A 21,475-nucleotide genomic window follows, 5' to 3' on the forward strand; every position below is an offset into this window, starting at 1 on the left:
GTATTATCATGAAATCTACATAAATACAGATCCACATAGTGGGGCCAAATTAAGTCATCTTTGTCTTCTCTTGTGCTTGCTACAGATGGATTTACACACATCAAAAAAAGTTTTGCATAACTCCAGTTCCGAGAGTTCTGGAACCTGTACAGAAAATTGGAATAGAGATCAACATAAACATCATTTGCACCCTTTTTATCGCTCATGAAAACCACACATTGCATGTTGTACCACCATACAGTCAGACCTTCAGAGGTGGTAGTCCAGATCACTGTACATGTGTGTATTCGTCGTGGCATACTATCCACAAGTTCACCAAGGCACTGTTGGTCCAGATTGTCCCACTCCTCAACAGCGATTCGGTGTAGATCCCTCAGAGTGGTTGGTGGGTCATGTCATCTGTAAACAGCCCTTTTCAATCCATCCCAGGCATGTTCAATAGGATTCTTGTCTGGAGAACATACTGGCCACTCTAGTCGGGCAATGTCATTGTCCTGAAAGAAGTCATTCACAAGAGGTGCACAATGGGTTGCAAATTGTTGTCCATGAAGACTACCTCACCAATTTGCTGCCGACATGGTTGCATTATCGGTTGGAGGATGGCATTCACATATCATACAGCTGTTACGGCGCCTTCCATGACCACCAGCAGCACACGTTGGCCCCACATAATGCCACATCAAAACAGCAGGTAATCTCCACATTGCTGCACTCAATGGACAGTGTGTCTAAGGCGTTCAGCCTGACCGGGTTGCCTCCAAACACGTATCCAATCATTGTCTGGTCGAAAGCATATGCGACACTCATCAGTGAAGAGAACGTGATGCCAATCCTGAGCAGTCCATTCAGCATGTTGCTGGGCCCGTCTGAACCACACTGCATGGTGTCATGGTTGCAGAGATGGACCTCAACATGGACGTAGAGAGGGAAGTTGCTCATCATGCAGCATTTGTGCAGTTTGAGTTGTAACATGATGTCCTGTGGCTGCACAAAAAGCATTATTCAACATGGTGGCATTGTTGTCAGGGTTCCTTCGAGTCATAATCCGCAGGTAGCGGTCATCCACTGCAGTAGTAGCCCTTGGGCGGCTTGAGCAAGGCATGTCATTGACAGTTCCTGTATCTCCTCCATGTCCGAACAACATCGCTTTGGTTCACTTCGAGACACCTGGACACCTCCCTTGTTAAGAGGCATTCCTGGCACAAAGTAACAATGCGGACGTGACCGAACCACAGTATTGAAAGTCCAGGCATTGTTGAACTATGATGAACAAGAGCTGTGTACCTCCTTCCTGGTGGAATGACTGGAACTGATGGGCTATTGGACCCCATATGTCTAATAGGCACTGCTCATGCATGGTTGTTTACATCTTTGGGTGGGTTTAGTGACATCTCTAAACAGTCAAAGGGACTGTGTCTGTGATACGATGTTGTTGTTGTTGTGGTCTTCAGTCCTGAGACTGGTTTGATGCAGCCCTCCATGCTACTCTATCCTGTGCAAACTTCTTCATCTCCCAGTACCTACTGCAACCTATATCCTTCTGAATCTGCTTAGTGTATTCATCTCTTGGTCTCCCTCTATGATTTTTACCCTCCACACTGCCCTCCAATACTAAATTGGTGATCCCTTGATGCCTCAGAACATGTCCTACCAACCGATCCCTTCTTCTAGTCAAGTTGTGCCACAAACTTCTCTTCTCCCCAATCCTATTCAGTACTTCCTCATTAGTTATGTAATCTACCCATCTAATCTTAAGCATTCTTCTGTAGCACCACATTTCAAAAGATTCTATTCTCTTCTTGTCCAAAATATTTATCATCCATCTTTCACTTCCATACATGGCTACACTCCATACAAATACTTTCAAAAATGCCTTCCTGACACTTAAATCTATACTCGATGTTAACAAATTTCACTCCCCAAATAGCAAAACTCCTTTACTACTTTAAGTGTCTCATTTCAAAAATGGCTCTGAGCACTATGGGACATAACATCGGAGGTCATCAGTCCCCTAGAACTTAGAACTACTTAAACCTAACTAACCTAAGGACAGCACACACATCCATGCCCCAGGCAGGATTCGAACCTGCGACCGTAGCGGTCGCGCAGTTCCAGACTGAAGCGCCCAGAACCGCTCGGCCACACCCGCCGGCTGTCTCATTTCCTAATCTAATTCATCCACCATCACCCGACTTAATTCGACTACATTCCATTATCCTTGTTTTGCTTTTGTTGATGTTCATCTTATACCCTCCTTTCACGACACTGTCCATTCCGTTCAACTGCTCTTCCTAGTCCTTTGCTGTCTCTAACAGAATTACAATTTCATCGGCGAACCTCAAAGTTTTTATTTCTTCTCCATGGATTTTAATACTTACTCTGAATTTTTCTTTTGTTTCCTTTACTGCTTGCTCAATATACAGATTGAATAACATCGGGGAGAGGCTACAACCCTGTCTCACTCCCTACCCAACCACTGATTCCCTTTCATGTCCCTCGACTCTTATAACTGCCATCTGGTTTCTGTACAAATTGTAAATAGCTTTTCGCTCCCTGTATTTTATCCCTGCCACCTTCAGAATTTGAAAGAGAGTATTCCAGTTAACGTTGTCAAAAGCTTTCTCTAAGTCTACAAATGCTAGAAACGTAGGTTTGCCTTTCCTTAATCTAGCTTCTAAGATAAGTCGTAGGGTCAGTATTGCCTCACATGTTCCAACATTTCTACAGAATCCAAACTGATCTTCCCCGAGGTTGGCTTCTACTAGTTTTTCCATTCGTCTGTAAAGAATTCATGTTAGTATTTTGCAGCCGTGACTTATTAAACTGATAGTTTGGTAATTTTCACATCTGTCAACACCAGCTTTCTTTGGGATTGGAATTATTATATTCTTCTTGAAGTCTGTGGGTATTTCGCCTGTCTCATACATCTTGCTCACCAGATGGTAGAGTTTTGTCAGGACTGGCTTTCCCAAGCCTGTCAGTAGTTCTAATGGAATGTTGTCTACTCCCGGGGCCTTGTTTCGACTTAGGTCTTTCAGTGCTCTGTCAAACTCTTCACGCAGTATCGTATCTCCCAATTCATCTTCATCTACATCCTCTTCCATTTCCATAATGTTGTCCTCAAGTACATCACCCTTGTATAGACCCTCTATATACTCCTTCCACCTTTCTGCTTTCCCTTCTTTGCTTAGAACTGGGTTTCCATCTGAGCTCTTGATATTCATACAAGTGGTTCTCTTTTCTCCAAAGGTCTCTTTAATTTTCCTTTAGGCAGTATCTATCTTACCCGTAGTGAGATAAGCCTCTACATCCTTACATTTGTCCTCTATCCATCCCTGCTTAGCCATTTTGCACTTCCTGTCGATCTCATTTTTGAGACTTTGTATTCGTTTTTGACCGCTTCATTTACTGCATTTTTATATTTTCTCCTTTCATCAATTAAATTCAATATTTCTTCTGTTACCCAAGGATTTCCACTAGCCCTCGTCTTTTTACCTACTTGATCCTCTGCTGCCTTCACTACTTCATCCCTCAAAGCTACCCATTCTTCTTCTACTGTATTTCTTTCCCCCCTCCTTGTCAATTGTTCCCTTATGCTCTCCCTGAAACTACAACCTTTGCTTTAGTCAGTTTATCCAGGTCCCATCTCCTTAAATTACCACCTTTTTGTAGTTTCTTCAGTTTTAATCTACAGTTCATAACCAATAGATCGTGGTCAGAGTCCACAGCTGCCCCTGGAAATGTCTTACAATTTAAAACCTGGTTCCTAAATCTCTGTCTTACCATTATATAATCTATCTGAAACCTGTCAGTATCTCCAGGCTTCTTCCATGTATACAACCTTCTTTTATGATTCTTGAATCAAGTGTTAGCTATGATTAAGTTGTGCTCTGTGCAAAATTCTACCAGACGGCTTCCTCTTTCATTTCTTAGCCCCAATCCATATTCACCTACTATGTTTCCTTCTCTCCCTTTTCCTACTGACGAATTCCAGTCACCCATGACTATTAAATTTTCGTCTCCCTTCACTATCTGAATAATTTCTTTGATTTCATCATACATTTCTTCAATTTCTTCGTAATCTGCAGAGCTAGTCGACATATAAACTTATACTACTGTGGTAGGCGTGGGCTTCATATCTACCTTGGCCACAATAATGCGTTCACTATGCTGTTTGTAATAGCTTACCCGCATTCCCATTTTCCTATTCATTATTAAATCTACTCCTGCTTTACCTGACCTGAAGTCTTGTTCCTCCTGCCACCAAACTTCACTAATTCCCACTATATCTACCTTTAACTTATCCATTTCCCTTTTTAAATTTTCTAACCTACCTGCCCAATTAAGGGATCTGACATTCCACGCTCCGATCCGTAGAATGCCAGTTTTCTTTCTCCTGATAATGACATCCTCTTGAGTAGTCCCCACCCAGAGATCCGAATGGGGGACTATTTTACCTCCGGAATATTTTACCCAAGAGGACGCCATCATCATTTAACCATACAGTAAAGCTGCATGCCCTTGGGAAAAATTATGGTTGTAGTTTCCCCTTGCTTTCAGCCATTCGCAGTACCAGCACAGCAAGGCCGTTTTGGTTAGTGTTACAAGGCCAGATCAGTCAGTCATCCAGACTGTTGCCCCTGCAACTACTGAACAGGCTGCTGCCCCTCTTCAGGAACCACGCGTTTGTCTGGCCTCTCAACAGATGCCCCTCCATTGTGGTTGCACCTACGGTACGGTTACTGTATCGCTGAGGCACGCAAGCCTCCCCACCAACGGCAAGGTCCATGGTTCATGATACGATATCCACAGTCAATGTCTATCTTCAGGAGTTCTGGGAACTGGGTTCAGGCAAAACTTTTTTTGATGTGTGTATTTCATCATGAGGTCTGAGTTACCTGCCCTTCCTCTTCAGCCTCTACCAACCTATCCCTCTCTCCTCCCTGAGGAAGGAGCTATTATTTCTGAAAGCTAGGAAGTTGTAACTTTTACTTTTGCCTGTCTATCAGCAGTAGTACACTATCTGATCAAAAGCATATGGACACCCCTATGTCAAGCAGAATTGATCAGTAGATGTCATGAGAGGTAAAGTCACCAAAATCGTGTTGTCAGTAAAGAAGCAGTAACAACAGAATGAGTCAATCAGGGTAGCTCAGTGACTTTGAAAATAGACTAATCATTGGATATCCGCATAGAAATAAAAATCCCTCACTGTCATATAACCCTTCTAAGGCTGCCCAAGTTGACTGATGTTGATGGGACAGTGAAATGGAAACATGAAGAAACAACCACAGCTAAACCAGAGAGACTTCATTTACTGACAACCAGGAACCATTCAGCATAGTAGAGGGTGAATGTAAAACAAAAATGCATGAGGCTTGTAATATTTCTGGTTTATTCAGCCATCATATTAGGCTCCAGGAAGCTATTCCCAGGGCAGTGGAGATGCAAGAAGCATAGAGATGACGCAATGTGGGATGAGGTACCGGTGACAGATGTTAGATTCGGTACCATTCCCGTGAGAAAGACCACCTGCATGATGCTGCTGCTCTGTGATTGGCTGCTGTGTTCGGCGGTAGGGCGCCAAAACGTTAAACTTTAGTTGCTATTATTAATTAAACCTGTCATCCAAATTACCTCATTTTTTAAAAAAATAAACATCTCTTAACAGCCAGCTATCAATCAGTCATTTCAAAAGTATTAAAATCAAAGTATTACTAAAACAAAGGACTGACGATATTACTGCCAATGCACTTCGGTGGCGTTCGGGTCAGGCCTTGCTGGCTTGGCATGCGAAGTGTCTCAGGCAGTCCGGCTCTCCAGTTCTGACCGTTCCAGTATGTTGTCTGTTATAGCAATATTTGTTTCATGCAATTTTATTTACTACAGTTCAGACCGTTGCTAGGTACAGACATGTTGTCTGTAATAGCAGTATTTGATTCATGTAATTTTATTCTCCAGTTCTGACGGTTCCAGTAGACAGACATGTTGACTGTGGCAGGATGTATTTCATGTTATTTTAGCCAGATATAATGATTGTGGAACGATATGTTCAATACGTTGTGATCAAGAATAGTTTCTCATGTCTATATGAATAAAAATGCGAGTGGCATCCCAAATGAGTTATAGTTTATTCATAGCAGCAGTTCCTCGCAAAGTTAATTTCAGCCTCAAGAAAAAGAACCTACGACCTGCGTGATGTTTTCTGCACTAGGGACATCATCATCATGAAGACAGCAGGTTAGTGAAGTGTACAAGAACTTATGTATTCCACACAGGGCAGTGGAAACAACTAGGCACCTCACGTGTCCTGCATGCACAGTACAAATGTGCTCAGTGACACGACATCTGCAGTAATGCAGAGGAGGTAAAGAAGGATGAAAGTATTAACACTATCTCACTTTTATTCCTTTTTTCTTGCCGTAGACTGTCCATAGTGAATGAGGAACAATGGTCAAGGGGCTCCTCATATGCCACACATTCTCTAGTCAGTGCTAAGTGACGCTTGATTTGATGTAAAGAGTGATGTCACAGGACGGTGGATCACTGGCAGTGAGTAACGAATCACCTGTGCTAATCCAATGCAAAGGTTTGAGTTTGGTGAATGCCTGGAGAATGTTATCTGTCATCATATGTAGTGCCAAGGAGAGGGTGGCTTACAGTCTGGGACTGTGTTTCATGGTTGAACAAGAAAAATAATATGCCATCATGTCACATTACTATGGACAAATGCTTGAGATGATTAAAACTGGTAATCTGAAGGCCTAAATTTGTTTTTGTCTGGGAAAAATTATTCTAATAAACAAAGTAATTATGATTGTCTCCAAACAATAAAAATTTTGTATGTCATATTAAAGAATTTTGTATGGAGCAGCACAACTTATGTGGACTGAAACAAGACTGATTTTTGGGACTAGGTTAAAGTAAGAGAAACTTGACTGGCCTTAAATTCTTTTCAGCTGCATTAGTAAGTCGTAAACTTATTCAAATGTATTCCATTATAAGGGAGACTGATTGTACTTGAACACTCTTCTCTGAAGACTTTCTTATTCATCCACAAAAGAGCTTGATATTCGTTATCATAAAAATGACAATAAACATTCATGTGTATAGGGTCAATACTCCACATGAGTTAATGAAGAACAGTCTCTAAAACTGAAGCACTTTGTAACTATACCATTGGCTTTTCATCAAAACTACCCTCATCTCATGAGGCACAAATGCGCAATAGTTGTTCTGTTATAGACAGACATTTATTGAAAACAAGAAAGAACTGCATATACACAGCAAGTACACAATTACAAGTCACAGGGATGAAATTACAAGACTGAAATGGTACAACACATTATTGTCACTGTTTGAAATGTAACCAAAATAGTCTTGAGATGTGGGCTAAGCCCGGAAGAAGGACAAGCACAGTTTACATCTACAGCTGTACAATGCAAACTACCATGAGCTGCACGACAGATGGTACAGCCCATTGTACCAGTTATTAGGGTTTCTTCCATGCCATTCACGTTTGGAGTGTGGGAAGAATGACTGTTTGAATGCATCTGTGCATGCAGTAATTATTCTAATCCTATCCTCACAATCCCTGTGTGAGCAATACGTAGGGAGTAATAATATATTCCTAGACTCATTAATTAAAGTCAGTTCTCAAAACTTGGCTAATAGACTTTCTCAGGATAGTTTACATCTATCTGCAAGATTCTGCCAGTTCAGTTTCTTCAGTATCTCTGTGACACGATGCCATGGATCAAACAAATCTGTGACCATTTGTGCTGCCGTTCTCTGTATACATTCAATATTCTCTGTTAGTCCTATTTGGTACAGGTCTCACACACTTGAGCAATACTCTAGGATGAGTCACACAAGTGATTTTTCTAGGATGAGTCGCGCAAGTGATTTTTAAGCAATCTCCTTTGTAGACTGATTGCACTTTCCCAGTATTCCACCAATAAACCAAAATCTGCCGCCTGCTTTACACACGATTGAGCCTATGTGATCATTCCATTTCATATCACTACACAGTGTTACACCCAAGTATTTCTATGAGTTGGCCAATATTTCTGAACATTTAAAGAAAGTTTCCAATCTTGGCACCACTTTGAAATCTTATCAAGATCTGACTGAATATTTATGCTGCTTCTTTCAGACAGTACTTCATTACAGATAACTGCATCATCTGCTAAAATGTCTGAGATTACTGTTAATATTAGTGACAAAAAATAAGAACACCTACAGCCGTCCTTACGATTTTATTTTATTTTGTTGCTACCAGTTTCAATGCTTCATTGCGTCTTCTTCAGGCCTGTATGCGTAAAACATTAAAGATAGCATTATCAACTTATCGGGCAAGTTACGTAGAAACAGATTATAACAGAATGAGAACAAAGGCAAGACTCTACAAAAGAATTTATTAATTAATATTGTCTGTGAGGTCATACTGACTTTGGCCAAGCTGGCGCCGTTTGAAGTTGTATGTCTCAATAAAGTGAACAAAATTTAGAGTGAGGTGGTGAAAACGCGATTTTGTAGTGATCGTAACGGGGAAATTGTGAAGCTAAATGAACGCTTAATAAGCCTACAGTTCATAATGGATGCACTGACATAAAAATTACTGCCTAACTACGGTACTGAAAATTTTGTGCTGTGAAAGCTACAGACAACACAAGTTCCTGATTTTCAAACAAGTAGGCCTAAATTGCAAGACTGGAAACAAGTAAGTGCTGTGAAAGCAAAAAAGGTATCAATCATAGCAAATGAACAAAAGTTTGTTGATAAAAACAGCTATAGTGTACTCTCATTAAGTGGTCATAGTGACTGCAGTAAATATGCAGAACCCAATAACAAACATCGTACATGTGATGTTGGAAGAAACAGACTGAAAAGTATGAAAGTAAGATACAACACCAGATTCTCAGTAAAAAGTGTAGTGAACCCCTGAAAACTATTGTAATGAAGTGTAATGAACTCCCAAAAACTAACGAAAAAAAGACTGTTAATAAGAAAAATGGGTGGAGTACACAGTGCAAATATAATCGTGGCAATGCAGTTAGTGACTCCTTCAATGAACTCCGTAATTCTTCAATGAAACATACACCAAAGTGCAATGTGATTTTACTCGCAGATAGCCATAGAAGAAATCTAGCTGAAATCCTAAACAACTCAAACAATCATCTTCAAGTGAGCAATGCTGTGAAATCTGGCGTGAAAACAAAAAACATTGTACATGGCGCTGACTTGAAATGTAACGTCCAATGCATTACCTACAAAACAGAACAAATTGACGAAATTTTAAGTGTTAGTAGTCCTCATATTTATCTTGTGAATGAACTAGGGTGCAAAACTGCAGAAGCATTAATTTAAGTAATTATAAAATGGTCAGTGCCTATTGTAGCAAAAACAAAAAGGTGGGGGTATCATTATTTATGTCAAAAATAATGTCCAGTGCGAAAAAATTGATTGAGTAGATAAACTTGCATGTGAGATGGTTTTTGAAATAGCTGCAATAGGAATAAAGCTTAGAAATAGCAGTTTAATAATAACTAGCCTGTACAGATCCCCTAACAGTAACAGGGAAGAATTTTTCTGTCAGCTAGAGGAACTTGTTGACAAACTCTCATCTCATCAAAAACAGACTACCGGTATAATAGTAGAGGACGTGAACATAGATTCTTTAACTAATAGTATAGTTTATCTTAGATATATTGATATTTTGCAGTCCTATAACTACACCCTTGTGAATTCAACCCCAGCAAGAATGACATGTGAATCTCAGATATGTGTTGCCCATGTTATTACAAACTTAAGAAAGGAAGACCTTGTAGTCAGAACTGTTGAGAATCACATTTCAGTTCATAGTGCATTAGTCCTAGAGCTTCATACAGACAAAGAAATAGTATCTGGTGGGGACCCACTTATCTATAAAAGAAAGCTTGACTATGTACATTAAAGGAAACCCTGGCACACATAAATTGACGTCAGTTAGGCCTATATGAAATCGAAGATATTAATGAAAAGTGGGACGAGTTTTATACAACATTAATCCATTGTCTTAACCAAATGTGCCCAGTGGTCAAAACACTAAAGAAAACTGACAGTTCCAGGAATCTTAAACTTCCTCCTAACTTGATAAAATTAAAGGAAGATATGAAGGATTTATATATTCTTTTTAGAGACACCAAACTGCAGTACTTCCAATCTAAAACAAAGCCTGTAGAAAAACCTACAGGGAAGCGCTTAAGACATTAAAAGCACAGATGTATGCTGAACAGATGAGGCAAGCTAGTAATGTTACCAAAACAGTATGGAATATAGTAAATAAGGAAAGAAGAGGGAGTGACAATGCAGTGTGTAATAACAGAATATTAAGTGACAATGAAAATTGCTGAATGACCCAAAGGAAGTATGTGAGAGATTCACAGACTCGTTTAGTAAGATGAGTAGGGAGGATGTAATCGACCCACCATAGGTGCTAAATCCCAGAAATGTCAGTAATTCCTGAAGTGTGTTACAGAATTGGAAATCTGAAAACCATTTCCAACTTAAAATCAAATACATCCAGTGGCTGGGATGACATCTCATTGAAATTCCTAAAATAATGCAGTAATGAATCAACAAAGTCACTGCAACTTTAATAAACAGCTCTTTCAGTCAGGGGTCATTTCCTGACCTGTTAAAAGTCACTGAAATAAGACCATTGCATAAAAAGGGAATAATTACAGATACACAAAATTATAAGCCTATTTCATTGATATCAATACTTAGTAAGCTGTTGGAAAGATCACTTCTTGATCAACTTGAATCATTTTTCTGTAAGTACACTCGATTAAAAAGCTGTCAGAATGGTTTCAGGAAGGGAGGGTCTACAATAACAGCTGTAGTTTCATTTTTGCAAATGGTATTTAATAAGCTTGATGATGGAAACAAAGTTATTGGCACCTTTTTAGACCTATCCAAGTATCCAAGGCTTTTGACTCTGTAAATCATTCTGTTCTTCTACATAAATTAGAAACCCATGGGGTCAGAGGAGTAGCATTAGATTTGTTAAGATCCTACCTTGCAGACAGGAGACAATGTGTAAAGCCGTATTATACTACTGGGAGACATACACAAACAGTAAAATCATCTTATAAAATTCTTAACTGTGGAGTCCCTCAGGGAAGCATTATCGGGCCTTTTTTATTTATTGTGTACATCAATGATATAATAATTCCACAAAATTCAAATCTAGTAAATTTTGCTTATGATACCTCCTTCATAAGTCGGAGTCCTACAAAACTGTTAGCAGTGCAAAATAATGCAGAGCCTCATCACAGAATATCTCACCAAAAACAAATTGGCATTAAATAAGGACAAGACAATTCTGATGGAGTTTCTGTTAAATTATAAATCAAGACAAGTGGATACAGAACCAGAGCTATCAATCGAAACAAATGACAAACATAAATTCCTGGGTATTATAGTAGACAAACATCTTACATGGAAGGAGCACATCAGCCACATGTGTAAAAAAGTCTCCTGTAAGACCTACCTGCAAAAACGCCTTTCTAGAATAATAGCGCAACCTGTTTTAAGACATCTATTTTGGAATTATACACTCCCACTGCAATATGGTATCAACATCTGGGGTGGCGCACCAACTATCTATATGGATAGGGTTTTTAAATCCCAGAAAAGAGCAATTAGGATAATAGCTAATATCAGTAAGTGTCGGTCCTGTAGAGAATATTTCATTAAATACAACATACTAACAGTGTATTCATTGTATGTTCTCAGAACTATATTGTTTGTAAAAGAAAATATGGAGCGTACTGTAATCAATAGTGAAATCCATAACTGTAATGCAAGAAAAAGAGAGAATTACCACATAAAATTTAGCAATAAAAGAGCAACAGATCATAGTCCATTTTCTGCTGGAAGAAATTTTTATAACATATTGCCAAATAATATAAAATTGTTAAAAGAAAACATGTTGTTGTTGTTGTTGTGGTCTTCAGTCCTGAGACTGGTTTGATGCAGCTCTCCATGCTACTCTATCCTGTGCAAGCTTCTTTATCTCCCAGTACCTACTGCAACCTACATCCTTCTGAATCTGCTTAGTGTATTGATCTCTTGGTCTCCCTCTACGATTTTTACCCTTCACGCTGCCCTCCAATGCTAAATTTGTGATCCCTTGATGCCTCAAAACATGTCCTACCAACCGATCCCTTCTTCTAGTAAAGTTGTGCCACAAACTTCTCTTCTCCCCAATCCTATTCAATACCTCCTCATTAGTTACGTGATCTACCCACCTTATCTTCAGCATTCTTCTGTAGCACCACATTTCAAAAGCTTCTATTCTCTTCTTGTCCAAACTGGTTATTCTCCATGTTTCACTTCCATACATGGCTACACTCCATACAATACTTTCAGAAACGACTTCCTGACACTTAAATCTATACTCGATGTTAACAAATTTCTCTTCTTCAGAAACGATTTCCTTGCCATTGCCAGTCTACATTTTATATCCTCTCTACTTCAACCATCATCAGTTATTTTGCTCCCTAAATAGCAAAACTCCTTTACTACTTTAAGTGTCTCATTTCCTAATCTAATCCCCTCAGCATCACCCGATTTAATTTGACTACATTCCATTATCCTCGTTTTGCTTTTGTTGATGTTCATCTTATATCCTCCTTTCAAGACACTGTCCATTCCGTTCAACTGCTCTTCCACGTCCTTTGCTGTCTCTGACAGAATTACAATGTCATCGGCGAACTTCAAAGTTTTTACTTCTTCTCCATGAATTTTAATACCTACTCCGAATTTTTCTTTTGTTTCCTTTACTGCTTGCTCAATATACAGATTGAATAACATCGGGGAGAGGCTACAACCCTGTCTCACTCCTTTCCCAACCACTGATTCCCTTTCATGCCCCTTGACTCTTATAACTGCCATCTGGTTTCTGTACAAATTGTAAATAGCCTTTCGCTCCCTGTATTTTACCCCTGCCACCTTCAGAACTTGAAAGAGAGTATTCCAGTTAACGTTGTCAAAAGCTTTCTCTAAGTCTACAAATGCTAGAAACGTAGGTCTGTCTTTTCTTAATCTTTCTTCTAAGATAAGTCGTAAGGTTAGTATTGCCTCACGTGTTCCAACATTTCTACAGAATCCAAACTGATCTTCCCCGAGGTCCGCTTCTACCAGTTTTTCCATTCGTCTGTAAAGAATTCGCGTTAGTATTTTGCAGCTGTGACTTATTAAACTGATAGTTCGGTAATTTTCACATCTGTCAACACCTGCTTTCTTTGGGATTGGAATTATTATATTCTTCTTGAAGTCTGTGGGTATTTCGCCTGTCTCATACATCTTGCTCACCAGATGGTAGAGTTTTGTCATGACTGGCTCTCCCAAGGCCATCAGTAGTTCTAATGGAATGTCGTCTACTCCCGGGGCCTTGTTTCGACTCAGGTCTTTCAGTGCTCTGTCAAACTCTTCACGCAGTATCTTATCTCCCATTTCATCTTCATCTACATCCTCTTCCATTTCCATAATATTGTCCTCAAGTACATCGCCCTTGTATAAACCCTCTATATACTCCTTCCACCTTTCTGCCTTCCCTTCTTTGCTTAGAACTGGGTTGCCATCTGAGCTCTTGATATTCATACAAGTGGTTCTCTTCTCTCCAAAGGTCTCTTTAATTTTCCTGTAGGCAGTATCTATCTTACCCCTAGTGAGACAAGCCTCTACATCCTTACATTTGTCCTCTAGCCATCCCTGCTTAGCCATTTTGCACTTCCTGTCGATCTCATTTTTGAGACGTTTGTATTCCTTTTTGCCTGCTTCATTTACTGCATTTTTATATTTTCTCCTTTCATCAATTAAATTCAATATTTCTTCTGTTACCCAAGGATTTCTACTAGCCCTCGTCTTTTTACCTACTTGATCCTCTGCTGCCTTCACTACTTCATCCCTCAGAGCTACCCATTCTTCTTCTACTGTATTTCTTTCCCCCATTCCTGTCAATTGTTCCCTTATGCTCTCCCTGAAACTCTCTACAACCTCTGGTTCTTTCAGTTTATCCAGGTCCCATCTCCTTAAATTCCCACCTTTGTGCAGTTTCTTCAGTTTCAATCTGCAGTTCATAACCAATATATTGTGGTCAGAATCCACATCTGCCCCTGGAAATGTCTTACAATTTAAAACCCGGTTCCTAAATCTCTGTCTTACCATTATATAATCTATCTGATACCTTTTAGTATCTCCAGGATTCTTCCAGGTATACAACCTTCTTTTATGATTCTTGAACCAAGTGTTAGCTATGATTAAGTTATGCTCTGTGCAAAATTCTACAAGGCGGCTTCCTCTTTCATTTCTTCCCCCCAATCCATATTCACCTACTATGTTTCCTTCTCTCCCTTTTCCTACTGACGAATTCCAGTCACCCATGACTATTAAATTTTCGTCTCCCTTCACTACCTGAATAATTTCTTTTATCTCGTCATACATTTCTTCAATTTCTTCGTAATCTGCAGAGCTAGTTGGCATATAAACTTGTACTACTGTAGTAGGCATGGGCTTTGTGTCTATCTTGGCCACAATAATGCGTTCACTATGCTGTTTGTAGTAGCTAACCCGCACTCCTATTTTTTTATTCATTATTAAACCTACTCCTGCATTACCCCTATTTGATTTTGTATTTATAACCCTGTAATCACCTGACCAAAAGTCTTGTTCCTCCTGCCACCAAACTTCACTAATTCCCACTATATCTAACTTTAACCTATGTATTTCCGTTTTTAAATTTTCTAACCTACCTGCCCGATTAAGGGATCTGACATTCCACGCTCCGATCCGTAGAACGCCAGTTTTCTTTCTCCTGATAATGACATCCTCTTGAGTAGTCCCCTCCCGGAGATCCGAATGGGGGACTATTTTACCTCCGGAATATTTTACCCAAGAGGACGCCATCATCATTTAATCATACAGTACAGCTGCATTAGTTACGTGATCTACCCACCTTATCTTCAGCATTCTTCTGTAGCACCACATTTCAAAAGCTTCTATTCTCTTAAGGCAAAATTAAAGCAACTGTTAATTGATAAATGTTTGTACTCCATCAAGGATTTTTTAATGTTACTGTGTATAATTCACCTTTAGTTCTAAACTTTTTTTAATGTTCTTGTGTTTGTAAACTGAATATGTCCACAACTGTGAAGCTATAATAACACCTGAAGTTAATTCTACATCTGAGAATGACTCTCCACCTGAGATAATAAGCTGCATTCTCCCTACTGAAAAGTCCTCAATGCAGTCACAGATTTCAATTGATACCCCATATCATCATACTTTTAACAATAAGCATAGGTGTGGTAATGAATCAAATGCTTTTCAGAAATCAAGGAATACTGCATCTACTTGACTGCCTTGATCCAAAGCTTCCAGTATGTCATGTGAGAAAAGTGCAAGTTGGGTTCCACATGACTGACGTTTTCGGAATCTTATGTTGGTTGACTTGCAAGAGGCCATTCTGTTCAAGATTCCTCATTATGTTTGAGTTCAAAATATGTTCTAAGAGTCTGCAACAAATTGATGTAAAGGAGATTGGATGGTAGTTTTGTGGATAACTTCTATTACCATTCTTGTAGGCGGGTGTGACGCGTGGTTTTTTCCTACAGCTGGGTATGGTTTTTTGTTCAAAGGATCTATTATAGACAATAGTTAGAAGAGCGGTTAATTCAGTCACAAATTCAGAATACAATCTGACAGACATTCCTTTGTGCCCTGGAGGTTTGCCCAGTTTTAACGATTTTAGCTGTTTCTCAACACCACTAACACTAATACTTATTTCATTCATCTTTTCAGTGTTACAAGGATTAAACTGGGGCAATTCTCCTCTGTTTTCCTGTGTAAAGGAACATTTGAAGATGGAGTTAATCATTTCAGCTTTTGCTTTGCTACTCTCAATTTCATTTCCCATCTCATTCGCTAGGGGCTGGACACTAACTTTGGTGCCACTAACAGCCTTCACATATGACCAGAATTTCTTTGGGTTTTGTGAAATATCATTTGGCAATATTTGCTATGTTGGTCAATGAAGGCATCAGACATTGCTCTCTTGATGCTCAATGTCTCTTTCTGTTGCCCTGTACTTTGCTTTACTCATAATTATGCAGTAATATCTGTTTCTTTAGAAATTTCTTTACAGTGACTGTATACCACGAAGGACCCTCCTCAGTTCTGCTGAATAGATTTAATACCCAGTGTTCAAATATTGTATGGGTCTCCACAGTAGGATCCAATCAGAAATGCATCAGTGTACCACCAGTGAGTACAACATATTATGCAAACTGTATAAGTTCTGCGGTAATATTTATACAGGGTGGCACAACGAAATTAATACCCTTAGCTGCATACAGGCATTGATATAAGTCAACGGGGACAGTTGAAAATGTGTGCCCCGACTGGGACTAAAACCCGGGATCTCCTGCTTACATGGCAGACACACTATTCATCTGAGCCATCGAGGACACAGAGGATAGTGCGACTGCAGGGACTTATCTCTGGCATACTTCCTGTGAGACCCACATTCGCAACTTATTGTCCCACACTGTGCTCATAGTGCCCGTGCCCATCTGTTCTTTCTGACATGTCCGAAAGAACAGATACCATCTTCATACATAAAAAGCAAATAAAATGAATTTACATGAAATTCCAAGCCATTAAGTCGTGCAACAGAAGCATTAGTTTTGAAAAGAAAAAAAGTCCATAAGATGACGGCTATTCAGATGTATGCAAGCTGAGATACTGCATGGTACTTTGAAATAGTTTCAGACACTTTGCAGCAATTTCACATCAAAACCTTGTTTTCAGCTTGGTAACTGTCATTGAGAGAGATGTGTACATTTTGCTTTTGAGGAGGTTCTACAAATTGCACATTGACAAATCAGGTGATACCCAGGGCCAATTAATGTCAACAAGATGTGAAAATACATGCTTACCAGAGAGCTGATCAGTGAAAGTCACCCGACCTCATGCCATTCTGGAATGTTTACACTCATTGTCAGCCTATCAAAGTAACAGTATTGTAACCATAGCAGTGAGGCAGAAATTGTGTATCAATCCATCTCCCCTGTGACTCTTAGCTCTGAAAGCTAGGAAGTGTGTCTCTTTCACTTTTGTATGTACAAGGGTAATTCAATTATTATCTGCAATTTAGTTATATTTTTGTTTACTTTGGTAGTACTGTCATTTTTCGTTGATGATGCATGCTTTGTTTATTTGTTGTTATATTTTTGTAATTTTCAAGCTGCTAGGTTAGTTTCGTTATCGCTGCCATGCTGTTAATCGTGGCTGCTCCGCTGTCTATTTGCACCAAAGAAGAGTAATGTTCATTGATCCGTATTTTGTGGTCGGAAGGCATATCAGGTCAAAATTCATCAAAGACTTTCGGTACAGTACGGGAACAGTGTTTTGCCACAACGGATTGTCTAAGAATGGATTGAAAAATTCTGATATGGTCACACAAGTGTTATGTACAATGAAGGAGCTGGACGACAGTTTACTGCCACAAATGAAGAAACCATTGAGCGTTCATGTGAAATGATTCTCTTAGACAGACAATTAACTACTGATAAAGTGGCACATTGTCTCCAAATTAGTCATGGTTCTGCCTAAGGAATCATCCACAACAGATTTTAGGTTTCATAAAGTTTGTGCAAGATGGGCCCTAAAACAACTCACACAGATGCATAAACAAATGTGCTTGGACATCTGCAAAAAACATTTTGATCACTATGGTAATGAAGGGGACAACTTCTTAGACAGGATCGTTACTGGTGACGAAACATGGATCCATCATTACGAGCCGGAGAGTAAATGGCAGAGTATGGAATGGAAACATCCAAATTCGCCATGCAAGAAAAAGTTCAAGACCCAACAGTCTGCAAGAAATGTGATGCGTACTGTTTTTTGGGATGCACAAGGTCCAGTACTGGAACATTATGAGGAAAGGGCACAACAATAAACAGTGTACGTTACAGTGAGAAGCTTACTGCCAGGCTAAAGCCTGCAATTCGAAGCAAACGCCGAGGATTGCTGTCAAAAGGCACTATGTTGTTGCACGACAATACCCGTCCGCATACTGCTACTCACACTGCTGAAATGCTCCAGAAACTCAAATTTGAAGTATTGGATTATCCTCCATATTGTCCCGATCTTGCCCCTTCTGACTATCACTTGTTTGGTCCACTCAAACAGGCATTAAGGGGCCATCGATTACCCTCAGACGAAGCAGCGAAAGAAGCAGTGCATTCCTGACTCACAGCTCAATCGAGAATGTTCTTTTATGAGGGTATCAGGAAGCTTGTACAACAATGGACCACGTGCGTTGAAATGCAAGGAGATTATATCGAAAAATGATGTTCTTGTAAGTTTCCTATTTGATTACAATGAAAATTTATAACTACTTTGCGGATAATAATTGACTTACCCTTGTATATTGCCAGTATTACACATTTTGTCTACTGGCCAACAATTTTGACTCTAGATTTATAAGTTTTCTTGGGAGAATTCAGTTTATGTTCTATATTATTTTTTTTTTTTTGTATGCAAAAAAATTTCATTCTTCCACACTAAAAGACAGAATGTTAATTGTAAGGAGACGGGGTTGGATGACCCTTGCACAGTTACTGCTGACTGAATAAAACACAGGAGCTCAACAGCTTGAGTTACATGTACCTGCGCCTGTGCCAGATCAACGGCTGCTGTAAACTGGTCTGCTCCTGGAGTGGCATAATAGCGTTGTAGGTTATCCATAAGATCCTCAGCAGACAGTCCAACCCCCAGGTACCGAGGGCACACTGTTACCAACACTCCGACAGAGCATTCAGCAAGCAGTAACAACACCAGCACAAACAGATACTGAAACAAAAAAAGATGACAAAACCAATAAATAAGCAACTCTGAATTGGGAAAAAGGATACTTTTGCAAAGAAAATTGTTAAATTAACATAGATATGGTGGGCAAGATAGCATATTGCATTCGGAGAACTAGAAAACTATGGCTTTTGGCGAAAATGTTTCTTGCCACTACATTAAATTTCCTACAAAGAAAGGTCCTATCCATTTTCGTCTCCAGGACTGATTATTTCCATGTTGCATATTGTTCCAATGGTATAAAATTATGTTTACTGTTATATGAAGTGGAGAAGAACAAATATTAAATGTGTGTACCACATCTAAGTGCAGTTAGAGCTGTATTAAGAGATAAATAGTGTTCTGTGGTGTAACAGGGTAAAGGGGTGGGAATGGAGGGAAGAAGGGCAAGGGAATGTAGATAGCCTGTCTGTGGTCATGCACTTCCCTCCTTCATAGGTCTGCAAACTGGAGAGCGAGCAGTTGATTCCCCACGCTGTCTATCTCACACTCCACAAGGATCAACACAAGGTGCTGCACAAAGTTATGCCAACCCTCTACAGCGTGCTGTGTGAACCACTGGCTATGCAATGTGCAGAGACGCTCCGGGAGGTGTTTATTTTCCACGAAGTGTGTTAATACTAAATGGTTTGTAGATAGAGGTTCAGATAGTATAATAATAATGCAAACGGACAGAATTTATGTAAATCTTTGCTCACTGTTCTACACTGCTAGAGGGGAAATTAATTCTTAGTTTTCTGTACAGCACTGTAACATTCTGCCAAGAAAGGCAACTTCCCTCACCATGAATGCTGCAGGGTTTTAAGTTTACAGACAGACTATAATTTATTAGCACGTCCTATCTAGTTTCCTTATATGAGTAGAATGGAGCTTTTATTTAGGTAAGGGAGTTTTTTCAATTTATTAAATAAGTACTCATTTGGAGTTTTTATGTATAGCACATTTCTATAAAGAGTGGCTGAGAAGTGTATAATTTGTAAGTGTGATGTTGTCAGTGACCTTATTAGTGTTGATGGGAAAGGGATTGGTAAATGTGGCATCTTGCTTCTATTTGTGATTGAGAGCATATCCTAAGGCTGCACAATTCTGTTGTAGTCACTTGGTGCTGAATTATGAATGGCCGGAAAGTTACTACACTCCTTTATTTCCAAACTGGGGCAAAAACTTTATAGTGCCCCCCACCCCCTCACCCACACACACCTCAAGCGTTTGAGGTCGGACGCCAAAAATTAAAAAAAAAATTACATTTTAAAAATATGTTCATTTTGGAGTGCACATCCTTCCAAATAGTTTCATATATAAAACATTAATGTTCGAGGAAATGTACTGCATGTTATTCACTCTTAAGTGTACCAAAGTGCAGTGCAACACCTCTTCCACAGCATTCTTCTACTGCTGTATTTCACTCTGTGTAATTCAAACGTGCATATTTTGTAATGGAAGCCGTCAAATCTAAATTCACGTCAGCGAAAGTTAAAATGTCCTGTGGCGCCTCTCCTGCTCCCAGTATATTCAGGACAGTGGATATTAAAATGACCTGTGGTGTCTCTCCTGCTCTCAGTCTACTAGATTGACACCCTACCCCCCTTTAAAAAAGCTCATTTAATACTTGGTGGAATTATTTGTGACAGGGAGAATAAGAACTCTTCAGAAAATTTTACGCGCTTCACTGTTTGTTAGCTATAATCCGTTCATCATAAGAATAAACCTAATGTAAACATTGGACTATGTATTCTACCGCATTTGCTGGAACCTCATTGGATTTCAGTTTCACGTGGGACTGCAGCCAAGCTGTCTCGAGTACTGTCAAGTATGATAATAAGGGTACATTTTGAGCTGTGCATTACGCGCACAGCGACTTAGCGATAATACGGGGCGCCTGCCCAGGTGGCCGAGCGGTTCTAGGCGCTATAGTCTGGAACCGCGCGACCGCTACGGTCGCAGGTTCGAATCCTGCCTCGGGTATGGATGTGTGTGATGTCCTTACGTTAGTTAGGTTTAAGCAGTTCTAAGTTCTAGGGGACTGATGACCTCATAAGTTAAGTCGCATAGTGCTCAGTGCCATTTGAACCTTAACCACAGGGTATTTTTTCTGCATAAGCTGTGTGTAACGTAAGAGAGTATTCAAGGATTTCGCCATGTAGTTAAATATTGAAGCCAGTGAAGCTATTACTGACATTCAGTCGTCCGGTAATATCTTAGCTCTTTCCTTATCCGAATCCGAGAAATACATTTCAATTCTGGAAGTGTCACCTGCTACGTGGATAACGAGCCTATCAACAACAGAAACCACGAAGTCAAACAGGCGCAGCATTTTCTCTTCTTCTTTAATGATGAGCCGTTGTATATCCCGCAAGCGTTAGGCAGTGACGAGTGTAAAACCTGCGTGAGTTGGTTCCAGTACGTCTAGCAGCTTAACAGTCTTGTTAAGTTGTTACTGCTCGGGTCAAATCCCGCAACATGGGTCCAGATCAGTTCTGTTGGGTTCATATTGTAATGGTACAGCAGCAAATGTAAAAATTCAGCCTTTGTATGATATGCTCGATACTGCGAA

The 21,475-nt window shown here is 39.7% G+C and overlaps 1 protein-coding gene across 1 annotated transcript in view; it reads right to left on the reverse strand.

The window, feature by feature from the left end:
* The window catches only part of LOC126198686 (CD82 antigen-like), a 196,798-nt gene that overhangs the window by 43,067 nt on the left and 132,256 nt on the right, over positions 1–21,475 (reverse strand). Inside the window, exon 3 of the mRNA XM_049935182.1 lies at positions 18,724–18,906. Within this exon, the coding sequence (XP_049791139.1) occupies positions 18,724–18,906 (183 nt within the window). The remainder of the gene's footprint in view (positions 1–18,723; positions 18,907–21,475) is intronic.

The sequence above is a fragment of the Schistocerca nitens genome, chromosome 8 (assembly GCF_023898315.1).
Source record: "Schistocerca nitens isolate TAMUIC-IGC-003100 chromosome 8, iqSchNite1.1, whole genome shotgun sequence".
NCBI classification, from domain to species: domain Eukaryota; kingdom Metazoa; phylum Arthropoda; class Insecta; order Orthoptera; family Acrididae; genus Schistocerca; species Schistocerca nitens.